Genomic DNA, 12,452 nt, shown 5'->3' with positions numbered 1-12,452 from the left:
CCACAAGATGTCACTGATGCTGTTTAAAGTTTTTTAAGTCCAATATTTTTATAATTTTTTTCCAATTTTATTTCTTTTTTGTAGATAAAAGCAAAAGTCTCCAATAAAAATAGGAAAAATTTTGGTCTCCAGGTTTCAGGAACATATAAATGCAATTAGATTAAAGTTGTTCTTTTAGTGCTTTAATTCCCCTGCGTAGTCAGTCGCCGCTATTCTTAGAGGGTGGGATAGAAATTCCCTTCCCTCTCTTCTCATAAGGGGAAAGATACTTCAAGCAGTTTTTACAGGAAAAGAAAGTACTTAGGGTAAAGAGAAGATCAGATCTCACCCAGTTTCATCCACATTGCTTTTGAAGTGCTTGGTGGTAAGTTTGACTTCAGCTGTGTGCAGCCTAGTGATGGGCCGGTTTGGAGGGCTGCCCCGGATTGAGCGGAAGGACTGTCGCCCCCCCAGGGATCAAGTGGGGATCCCCTCCTTGCTCATCACCCCTACCAGGCGACTTTTGACCCTTTCCAGGCCCCCCCAGCGGAGCGAAACCAAATGTGGAAGATAGAGCTCACCTTTTTGCAGCTGCGGCAGCCGCAATGGCAAACCAGAAGCCGACATCTGGTTCACATTTATGATGGTTGCAGTGTACCGGGGTTATTTGCTATCTTCTGACAAGCAAAGTCAATGGAGAAGCCAAGTTCACTTAACAATCTTGTTACTAATTTAATAATTGCAGTGATTCATTTAACAAATGTAGCAAGAAAAATCATAAAATGGGGCAAAATTCACTTAACAAATTTCTCACTTAGCAACATCAATTCTGGGCTCAATTGTGGTTGTAATTCGAAGACTATCTGTAGTTTCAAAGCAAGTTAACAATCACTTTCCAAAACTGATTAGAAAAGGAATTATGTAAACCCAGTGTCCTTTTGAAGGTGTTGGACTGTGGTTTGAGCATCTTTCATCTCCCAGAGCTTTAAACCCACTGGAGACGGTTGTCTTGTAATCTCCTTGCAGGAAGCAAAAATCTGGAGTACTTGTTGATGATTTCAAGTCCTCTCCCGTTTGGAGAGGAATAATAAATACCTGGTCTATTCACTGACTCTTCTTTCCACCACTGTTAACTCTGCTTTTAGAAGAGCCATCTTTAGTTTGCCAATTCTTCCCTAGAAGTCCAAACTGCAAAACATTTCTGTATTGGATTGGAAAAACAATTTCTAATGCAGTTCTCCCTCTCCGAAATATACAGTCATGGCTGAAATTGTTGGCATCCCAGAAATTTTTCCAGAAAATCAAGTATTTCTCACAGAAAAGTATTGCAGGAACACAGGTTTTGCTATACACAGGTTTATTCCCTTTGTGTGTATTGGAACACAACAAAAAAGGGAGGAAAAAAAGCAAATTGGACATAATGTCAAACAAAACTCCAAAAATGGGCTGGACAAAATTATTGGCACCCTTTCAAAATTGTGGATAAACAAGATTGTTTCAAGCATGTGATGCTCCTTTAAACTCACCTGGGGCAAGTAACAGGTGTGGGCAATATAAAAATCACACCTGAAAGCAGATAAAAAGGAGAAAAATTCACTTAGTCTTTGCATTGTGTGTCTGTGTGTGCCACACGAAGCATGGCAACAGAAAGAGGAGAAGAGAACTGTCTGAGGACTTGAGAACCAAAATTGTGGACAAATATCAACAATCTCAAGGTTACAAGTCCATCTCCAGAGATCTAGATTTGCCTTTGTCCATAGTGTGCAACATTATCAAGAAGTTTGCAACCCATGGCACCGTAGCTAATCTCCCTGGTCATGGACAGAAGAGAAAAATTGATGAAAGGTTGCAATGCAGGATAGTCCGGATGGTGGATAAGCAGCCCCAAACAAGTTTCAAAGGAATGCAAGCTGTCCTGCAGGCTCAGGGAGCATCAGTGTCAGCGCAAACTATCCGTCGACATTTAAATGAAATGAAACGCTATGGCAGGAGACCCAGGAGGACCCCACTGCTGACACAGAGACATAAAAAAGCAAGATTACAGTTCGCCAAAATGTACTTGAGTAAGCCAAAATTCTTCTGGGAAAACATCTTGTGGACAGATGAGACCAAGATAGAGCTTTTTGGTAAAGCACATCACTCTACTGTTTACTGAAAACGAAATGAGGCCTACAATGAAAAGAACACAGTACCTACAGTGAAATATGGTGGAGGTTCAATGATATTTTGGGGCAGTTTGCAAAGGAAGAGTGGTCGAAACTTCCGGGTGAGAGGTGTAAGAAGCTTATTGATGGTTATAGGAAGCGACTGATTTCAGTTATTTTTTCCAAAGGGTGTGCAACCAAATATTAAGTTAAGGGTGCCAATAATTTTGTCCAGCCCATTTTTGGAGTTTTGTTTGACATTATGTCCAATTTGCTTTTTTTCCTCCCTTTTTTGTTGTGTTCCAATACACACAAAGGGAATAAACCTGTGTATAGCAAAACCTGTGTTCCTGCAATACTTTTCTGTGAGAAATACTTGATTTTCTGGAAAAATTTCTGGGGTGCCAACAGTTTCAGCCATCACTGTAGGTATTCCTCAATATATGACAATTGAGCCCAAAATTTCTGTGCTAAGTGAAATATTTGTTAAGTGAATTTTGCCCCATTTTATGACCTTTCTTTCCACAGTTGTTAAGTGAATCACTGCAATTGTTAGCAACATGGTTGTTAAGCGAATCTGGCTTCCTCATTGACTTTGCTTGTCAGAAGTTCGCAAAAGGGGATCACATGACCCTGGGACACTGCAGCTTTCATAAATCTGAGTCAGTTGCCAAGCCTTTGAATTTTGATCACATGACCATGAGGATGCTGCAATGGTGGTAAGTCATTTTTGAAAAACATTCATAAGTCACTTTTTCCAGTGCCATTGTAAATTTGAACAATCACTAAACAACCTGTTATAAGTCGAGGACCACCCATATATTTTTAAAATTTACGGTATCTGCATTGAATACTTTTTTTAAAAAAATATGCAGTTTGTATAGAATGTACCTGAAAATGTTTGACAAATGATGGTACCATTTTCATATTTTAGTACAAGAATTGGCTATGCACCTTCTTCCTGGATTGATGACTACTTTGACTGGGTCAAGCCGCAATCTTCCTGTTGCAGAACTTATAACACCACTGGAGCATTCTGCAATGCTTCAGGTACCACTGAATTTCAAGGTTTAATGAAGTATTTAATCTGAAGCAAATCAGTTTTACATGAATGAAGACAAATGTTAATTTTATGAATATTTCCCAATAACATTTATACAGTTGTCAATCCATCATGTGTGCGTTGCCGGCCACTGACCAAAGAAGGAAAACAGAGACCTGAGGGTGAAGATTTCATGAAATTTCTCCCTATGTTCCTCTCGGATAATCCTAATCCAAAATGTGGCAAAGGGTATGTTTGGAAGGACATTGAGTCATAAAATACCTGGCTTTCTTTGTCTATATAATAATGCTCACAGCACTAGAAATGCAAAATAAAGCTGAACTTTAATTTTAAATTTGGGTAGGCAAATATTACTTAATAAATATAATTTAATCTTAGCATAATTATTGCCCTAATTGAAACACAGCAATTGAAGGATATAATTTCCATGTAGAAGGAAACGTAGCAACTGAAAGGGAAGATAAATTATATAATTATAAATTATAAATTTATATAATTATAAATTATTATACGTTTTCCTGCCTAAACGGGGTTGGATTAGAAGACCTCCAAGGTCCTTTCCTCTCTGTTAATCTACTATTCTGTTAAAATAAATTAAGAACTTTCGAAATGGCATGAAATGAATAATGAAATTATTATGTTATTTATGTTCAAATTTGTACTTTAAACTTAAAATAAAAATGATTGGCGGGCTTTAATAGCAAAAAAAGCAAGTGGGAAAAGGAGCTCAACATTTGTGGGAGTTCCCAAAAAAAAGGAAACAGCAAAAATACGGTTGCATACAATTGTGGAAAATAGCAGAAGTCAATGCATCCATACTAAAGGTTTAGTGAACAAATGGACATGTATTGTGAGTTGAAAATCCAGAAAGAATACATATAGATAGACTAGATTTGGACCCTTACATCAGAAAATCTAAAAAGCTGAAACTCTTTGTTAATTTCAAATAACAACAAAAGAGCTCCTCAGATACATTCAAAATAAAAAGAATCAGCATAGTAGCTGACTATGAAGAAGAGAAAATACAAATGAAATGAAAAGGTGAAGCTAGCCAGTTTTATTTTTCTCTGAAAAGAGAATGTTCACTTAATTATAAAGTGGAATGCACAGGAACAGTACTACAGTTTAAGCTTCATAACAACATAGTCAAGGATTATGTACTGTTCTTGTATGGGGTAAAACCTCTACAACCAGATAAATGTTACCTTATGGTACCGAATGAAATAGTTAATGGTTTGGTCAAAATGATATAAATTGCCTGAAATAATTTAGATAGAGATCCAACAGATGAAATGCTACAGTTCATACTTTTGGATAAATGGTCCTATCTTCAGAAAAAATATGATCTAAGAAACTATAGACTATTTAGTCTGATTCAATATGTGAAAAAAATGTACAGTACATAATCAAGTGATAAATCACGATGCATTAAATCTATTATGATTTCATCAAACCATTTGATATGCAGCCCCATAATGTTCATTGTCAGCTTTGTTCCCTGAATACATCCATGCTGCAAGTCAGATATTTTTGCTTTGACATCAGCATTCTATTGCTTTGTATTGTGTACTTTTAGTAAATATTGAACTGTAGCATCTCCTAATAAGATAATAAACTGAAATGCCTATTAGTTGGTTGATTTGAAAGAACTCAGCAGCTTTTTGATGTATGCCAACTGTACTACTCTCTTTTTTAAGAGGACATGCTGCATATAGTTCTGCAGTCACCTTTATACACAACTCTTCTGAAATTGGAGCCACTTACTTCATGACTTACCATACGGTGCTAAAAACCTCAGCAGACTTTATTGATGCATTGAAAAAAGCACGGATTATAGCAAACAATATTACTGAAGTCATGGTCCACAAAGAAAAAAATGCTGAAGTTTTTCCTTACAGGTACAGTAATTCCTTTATGGCCAGAAAATTATCCCACATCGTAGAATTAGAATTAGATTATGCAATATATGCACACTAGAACACAATCCTTGAATAGTGCCTCTTCTTCAGAAGTTGCCATTAAATTGTATAGGGGGAAATTTTTAATGGTGATAGTGTTCCAATTTTTTTTTTCTGTGCAATATATGTATTTTTTAAAACAGGAAAATATTAATAAGCCTGTGCAGAGATAGAACAGTTTACAAATAAAGCAATAATACTAATTTAGAATTGTATTCAAAGTGTTCCACTTTGTTCTGATTAGTTCCTAAATGCTTGATTGACTGACGTTTTGTGGCTTCAGTTTATAAAACTAAAGTCACAAATGAAAAAATCTTACCCAGTTTTTGTCAATCAGTCTTTAATCTGTAAATGAAATATGTAATTTTTAGTATTTGTCTTTCTTCCTAAAATATTTTTTTTGTCATCATTTGTGGTGGAGAAACATCATTTTTGGTGCCTTTAGTGTAAAAAAACAAAAATGATCAAAGGGAAACAAATTAAGCAAAATTGTTGCTTTTACTGCCATCATCAGCAGACATTAAGTAATTTTAATCTAGAGAAAGCTATAATGCTGCAAAAGGTGGAAGGGAAGAGGACAGCAAGCAGCAGTGTGGATAAACTAAGTTACAGCAACAATGAGTATGAGTTGGAAGAGCTGAAGAACCATGTTAGGAACAGATCATCATGGAGAAAATCTATGTGGTTGTTAGGAGTCAACAATGACTTGATAGCATGTGATCATCATAATCAGTTTCTGAAAATGCCCAGTTAAGGGCACATAAATACACTATGTTTTAGAATGCATCAGGACCTAATCTTATGAATTATTCAGTGTTGCTATAAATAATAATAATAATAATAATAATAATAATAATAATAATAATAATAATAATAATAATAATAATATATTTTATTTTAATTCCATTTATATCCCGCCCTTCTCCGAAGACTCAGGGCGGCTTACAAGCTTAGTAGCCTTCATTCTATTATTATTATTATTATTATTATTATTATTATTATTATTATTATTATTATTATTATTATTATTATTAATAATAATAATAATAATAATAATAATAATAATAATAATAATAATAAAATAATTATTATTATTTTATTTGTATACCGCCCTTCTCCCGAAGGACTCAGGGCGGTGAACAGGGCAAACATATAAAAATACAAGAATACAAATATTAAAAAAAGATTAAACAAGGTGCCCAAAACTAACAACAATAAGCTAAAATGCACTAAAACAATATTAAAATCCAAACCCATCACCCATCAGGCCAGGCCGGCTTGTTCGAACAAGTAGGTCTTCAGATCGCGTCGGAAGGAGCGAAGGTCGGGCGCCATCCAGAGCTCAACCGGCAAACGGTTCCACAAATCCGGTGCGCCCACAGAGAAGGACCTCCCCCTGGGGGCCACCAGACGACATTCTCTGACCGGTGGCACCCTGAGGAGGCCCTCTCTGTGGGCGCGCACAGGGCGGAGGGAAGTTGATCCCGGCAGCAGGTGATCCCTAAGGTACGCCGGACCCATGCCATTTAGGGCTTTAAAGACCATTACCAGCACCTTAAATCTCACCCGGAAGACAACTGGGAGCCAATGCAGCTCACGGAGCAGAGGTGTAACATGGGAGTATCGGGAAACTCCCAGCACAACTCTCGCGGCTGCATTCTGTACCAGTTGGAGCCTCCGAGTGGTCCTCAAGGGCAGCCCCATGTAGAGAGCATTGCAGTAGTCTAAACGAGAGGTCACGAGCGCATGAGTGACCATACGCAGGGCATCCCGGTCTAGATAGGGTCGCAACTGGCGCACCAGGCGAACCTGGGCGAAGGCCCCCCTAGTCACAGTTGTTATATGGTCTTCTAAAGAAAGCTGTGAGTAGGAGGACTCCCAAGTTGCGAGCCCTATCTACGGGGGGTAATAACTCACCCCCCGTAGAAAGAGATGGAATATTCTGAATATCCCGGGATGCCAATACGCATAGCCACTCGGTCTTGTCAGGGTTGAGTTGAACCCTGTTCCTCCCCATCCAGACCCGAACTGCCTCCAGGCAACGGGACATCACGTCGAGGGCATCACTGGGGTGGTTTGGGGTCGAAATAAAAAGCTGGGTATCATCAGCGTACTGATGATACCCAACTCCAAAGATGTGTACAAATTCTTCCAGGTCAAATGACACACATTAAGAATTCTGCCAGAGGCTGCATTCCAGAAATGAGTTGGGTTGTACAAAACACTTGGTGGGAACAGTATGTTCAAAGCCATGAAAATTCATCAATACGGGAAGAAAGCAAAAGAAAGATCAAGGGCTGTTGAACACAGCGACTTCTTCTCTCTCAAAGAGATCAGAGTGATCTCTCCTTAAAAGCCCTCCATTTGGGTTGAAACGCTGAAACTACCGATTGTCCTTTTTTGTGTATGCATGTGTCTTCAAATCAGTTTTTGACTCCTGGCAAGGTTCTTCAGAAGTGGTTTGCCATTGCCCCTTTTCTAGGGCTTTGTGCCTAAGACAGGATTAGAATTCAGCCTCCTGCTTTCTAGCTTTGGTGCCTTAACTATTACACCAAACTAGCTCTCACAATGATAGTCTAAAATGGGTACGTATTTAGCTACAAATACCTGTACAATGGTACTTTGTGCCCTTTGTTTTTTTTTTAAAAATAAAGTTACATTTCAAATATATGTTTGTATTACAGAAGCCTATGTTTAGGTTTAAAAAATTGGAATACAACATTGTGATTTAAGGCTGGACAAATGTATTAGATTCTTTCATTCTTGCCTTCAATTTTGGAAAAAAGTAGAAAGTGACCTTTTTTTAGAAACTAAGTGGTAGAAAGCTATCGTTTGTAAATTTGTTAACTTTACTTATCTTTCTCTTCATAGCTTGTTCTATGTTTTTTATGAACAATATTTGACAATTGTGAATGACACCATCTTTAATCTTGGCATTTCCCTTGGATCAATATTCATAGTAACTATGGTGCTGCTTGGTTTTGAAATATGGGCTGCCATTATTGTTTCCCTCACTATTGCTATGATACTGGTCAACATGTTTGGAGTGATGTGGCTGTGGGATATCACCTTAAATGCAGTTTCCTTAGTAAACCTTGTCATGGTAAGTTTACCTGCATTTTAATTCTAGTTTACAAAACTTTGGTGCAAATCAAATTCTGCTTAGATTCTGTACAATTTATAGCCTTAAAAATGGATTTAAAGGCTCAAAAGAATACATGCTGTGCTTGACACACTTACTTCATTCCTTGTAAAAGGAAGTGTTGGCCTTTCTGTTTCCATTACGGTACCAAATCATTTAGGCTCTTTGGAATACAGTGACAAGATTTGTCCTAGACTTGGTGTCCATACTTCAGTGATTTAGCCAGATAATGTTGTGTATAGCAGCATCTATTACCAATGCCCCAACAAAAAAAATGTATTAAATAAATAAAGTTAATAATTGATTCTGTAAATTGTTTTGAATTTTAAACCTAGAAAATGTTTGCTGCTTTTTCAGCTCTACAGATTTGGTACTGAAAATTTGAAAAGAAAAAAAAAAGACTGAATTGCCCACTTTTCACATTTTATTCTGCAACACATGGTTTCCTGCCTACCAATCATCCCCCTTATTCAGAGAAAATGTTCTTTCTCAATAATTCTTTTTAAGGATTTTTAACTTTTGGGAATCAAGTTTTGATATCTCTTCACCAATAATGTATCTTTATTTGTGACTGCTTAATAGTTGACTTAATATGTGCTATGCTTAGAATAATTGGTTTAAACCAATATTTAGAGGTAACAAAACATTCAATTAAACACTTATTAAATAATCTAGATAGCCCAGTTAAAATGCCAGTTTTTTGAAATGTAAAAAGTCAGATCTCCCTTGGCACTCAAAGTGATAAAAGAGGAAGAAAAAGGCAGAAGAAAGAAGAAAAAATCACATGAAGATAAATTACTTCACTTACATCTCAAACACCTGGCATTTTAATAGCAGGGTCTACCCTTTTTTATATCCACTGTTAACTATTGTGATATTTTAAAACCCATCTTCATATTTCAATTATTTCTAAACTGGATTTTTCTACAAAGAATGCCTATTTGGTGATAACTTCTAGAAGCTGATAGAGGTACTTGGTATACAGTATAATTTGACTTGCTGCATTTATTGTTGCGTTCAATTTGTTATGGCAGATTTAGTTTCTGCTTATTCCCTTTTTGTGTTATTTTGCATATACCAATTTTTAACTATAAGTATTTAATTGCCATTTATTTGAATGCCTTATACTTTATCAAACAGTAGAACACCCTAATATCTTCATTATCTCCTTTGCAGAGTTGTGGCATCTCTGTTGAGTTTTGTAGCCATGTGACAAGAGCATTCACAATTAGTACAAAAGCAACAAGAGTAGAGCGTGCTGAGGAAGCACTATCCCAAATGGGGAGCTGTGTAAGTAGTATTTTGTATCCTGTTTGTCAGGGGCAATAGAAACCACAGGAATTGGGCCCAATTGTCTTCACAACTCATGGCCCGTACGCAACCAATGTGTCAGCATATAGATGCAATCTACACCGTGCATCTGTGTAGTGCAAAGTTTATCTCTTCCTGTAGTTTGTAATTATAACTAAAAGTTTTGGGTAGATAATCATTTTAACCCAAAGGACTACAGATCAAGTACTGTCCATATGCACCAGACTTCACGTGCATATACCATTCCATTGCTTGTCTCCCCCTTTCCTATTGAACCTTGGCAAAATTGCAATGGTGAGAGGAGATGTGGTATCCTCCTTAAAAACATTCATCTCCAACATTCATTGGAGATCTTTTTTTTTCCTTTTCTTTTGTGAGAACAGTCATCTAAAGTAGGAACACCAGGAAAATGAAGAAAACGAGTTTTCTGTCATTAAGTATCTTAGTGCAGATTGTACATTTTTATTGCAAAACCCAATGAACTGGCACTTACCAACCTGACTTGTTGATAAGAGTAGAAGCTTGTTTGCTAGCCATGCAGGAGGCAGGATGCTGATATATTGTTGCTATTGATGATGCCAATAATAAAAATAATGTAAAAATAAAATAATTCTGATCTGTTGGGAATGGGTATGTTGTCTATAACAGGACAATGCTAGATTTGTTACTTTTTTTTAAAATTTCAATAGGTTTTCAGTGGTATTACACTTACAAAATTTGGAGGAATAGTGGTGCTTGCTTTTTCCAAATCTCAGATTTTCCAGATCTTCTACTTCAGGATGTATTTGGCCATGGTGCTACTTGGAGCAACCCATGGTCTAATATTTCTTCCTGTCCTACTTAGCTACATAGGTAAGTCAAAATTGAATTTGATTCAGATATAGTAACCTATATGCCGCAGAGGCTACGTTTAACATTGTGATGTATTTATTTAACATAATAAACAAACTGGTTCATCAAAGTAGACCACTTGGGCATGCGCAAACCCACTATTCTTTATGAGACTGAAAGAATGATTTGGTTTCTCATGGTAAGGCATAATATGTATTGTTTTTGTTTTTTGGGTGGGAGGGTTAGCTTATTGTCGTGCCACAATGGCATACCAAAAAATCCCTAGCATAGTATTTTTTTGAAATATGAATTAACAAATTTATTAATTTTTAACTTAATTTAAAATAAGCCGTGTTCATATAATTATTTCTGAAATTGGAGGACTAATTAGGTAACATCTTGAGAAATAAAGTTTAAGCAGGATCAAAATGTGTAAATTCCTTGTTATAGAAGAAAAAACTAGCTTGTTGTGGCAGGATTTATGCATCATGCTAGATTAATGTTTTTAGCTTGTATTTGTGCCTCTATGTAAACCATGTCTTAACATGTGCACAGTACCTTATTCTATAAACTATGGCATTGTGCTATTTTGCTGTGGACTGCTGCTGTGGTGGGGGAGAGGGGACGATTCCCGTGCAAGCAGGTGAGCACACTTGCACATGCAGTTCATTAGCACGAGTAATGGCTGTATGTGCCTGCCACTTGCTCGAATGAGTGCACATGGGTGCACATAGTTGTAGCTCACGCAAGTGGATTTGTGCACATAAGCACACTTGCCTACTTGCTTGTGTGGCCTGGTTCGGAATGGGCCGCAGTCCAGCACCAGCCACGGCCTGGGGGTTGGGGACCCCTGTATAAATGAACCCAGCCCATATTCTGCTAAACTCTGATTTGTGGTATCAACTTCAAATTTGACCAGTAGGAGTAGAAACGATTTTAACTGTAATCATTATGTTTATTTATTTATTTATTTTAATTCCATTTGTATCCCATTTGTAAATTTCCATTTGTAAATTTCTGTGTTTTATTCTTGCCCTGTACACCGCCCTGAGTCCTCCGGGAGAAGGGCGGTATAGAAATATTAATAAATTAAATTAAATTAAAATTAAATCCCGCCCTTCTCCGAAGACTCAGGGTGGCTTACACAAGCTTAGCAGTAGCCTTCATTCTATGTATATGCCTGCTTATTAGGGCTTTCATACACCCCCCAAGCGGCATTATTACAAAGTCAGCTTATTGCCCCCAACAATCTGGGTCCTCATTTTACCTACCTCGGAAGGATGGAAGGCTGAGTCAACCTTGAGCCTGGTGGGATGCGAACCTGCACTAATTGCAGGCAGCTGGTGTTACTTAAGGAGGCATTAGCCCACTGCTCCACCAAGGCAGTGGGCTAATGTTAAAATGACTTTAAAATTTTACTTGATTTGTATGTAAGATGCTTCAACATATTATAGTCATGTTTGTTGTTCCATCTTTTTGCATCACAAGTGTCTAGCATTACTGAATTAATAAAATATAGAAAGAAAATCAGCATTTTTATTTTTCTTCTATAGGACCCTCAATAAATAAAGCTAAAGCTCGTGCAGCACAAGAAAGGAACAAAGGTACAGAAAGAGAAAAACTACTGTTCTTCTAGCCATTTTAAACAAAGTGGTCAGTGGACTCTGAATTCTGGCTGAAGACTTATAAATTGTAGCAAGTTTCTATGATTACCATCTCACAACTGTAAAATGTTACTGGGATTCATTAATTTTCTGCATAACTGGAAGAAAAACAGTAATTCTGAACAGTTTGGATTCAGGAAGAAGTATATCAATATCAGTATTTATCAGTATTACTTAAACTAGAAACATTAATGAGAAATAGTAATTTATTCTAGTTTTTGTTCCTGGAAAGGAAACTGATTTGCAATATAAATAGATTCCTGGTAACACTTAAAAGTGATTGGTATGAGATTAGATTGTTGAACCACTGATAATTTTTTAATGCAAGACAATGCAATTTTTGGCTTTATTTTTAGAAGA

The 12,452-nt window shown here is 36.8% G+C and overlaps 1 protein-coding gene across 2 annotated transcripts in view; it reads left to right on the top strand.

The window, feature by feature from the left end:
• NPC1 (NPC intracellular cholesterol transporter 1) overlaps nucleotides 1–12,243 on the top strand; it is a 43,347-nt gene extending 31,104 nt beyond the window's left edge. The window contains exons 19-25 of one of the 2 annotated variants that reach the window (XM_083357592.1): nucleotides 3,058–3,173; nucleotides 3,285–3,414; nucleotides 4,884–5,084; nucleotides 8,016–8,247; nucleotides 9,463–9,576; nucleotides 10,287–10,449; nucleotides 11,982–12,243. In XM_083357592.1, the coding sequence (XP_083213718.1) occupies nucleotides 3,058–3,173; nucleotides 3,285–3,414; nucleotides 4,884–5,084; nucleotides 8,016–8,247; nucleotides 9,463–9,576; nucleotides 10,287–10,449; nucleotides 11,982–12,064 (1,039 nt within the window). In that variant the 3' untranslated portion in view covers nucleotides 12,065–12,243. Of the gene's footprint in view, nucleotides 1–3,057; nucleotides 3,174–3,284; nucleotides 3,415–4,883; nucleotides 5,085–8,015; nucleotides 8,248–9,462; nucleotides 9,579–10,286; nucleotides 10,450–11,981 lie in introns of those variants that run through there. The other variant, XR_014491890.1, reaches the window with a different exon arrangement.
• Nucleotides 12,244–12,452: the final 209 nt, after the last annotated feature.

Source organism: Vipera ursinii (genome assembly GCF_947247035.1).
Source record: "Vipera ursinii genome assembly, chromosome: 3".
In the NCBI taxonomy this organism is placed as follows: Eukaryota; Metazoa; Chordata; class Lepidosauria; order Squamata; family Viperidae; genus Vipera; species Vipera ursinii.
The sequence above is the reverse complement of the archived record's forward strand: the minus strand, read 5'-3'. Positions and strand labels throughout refer to the sequence as shown.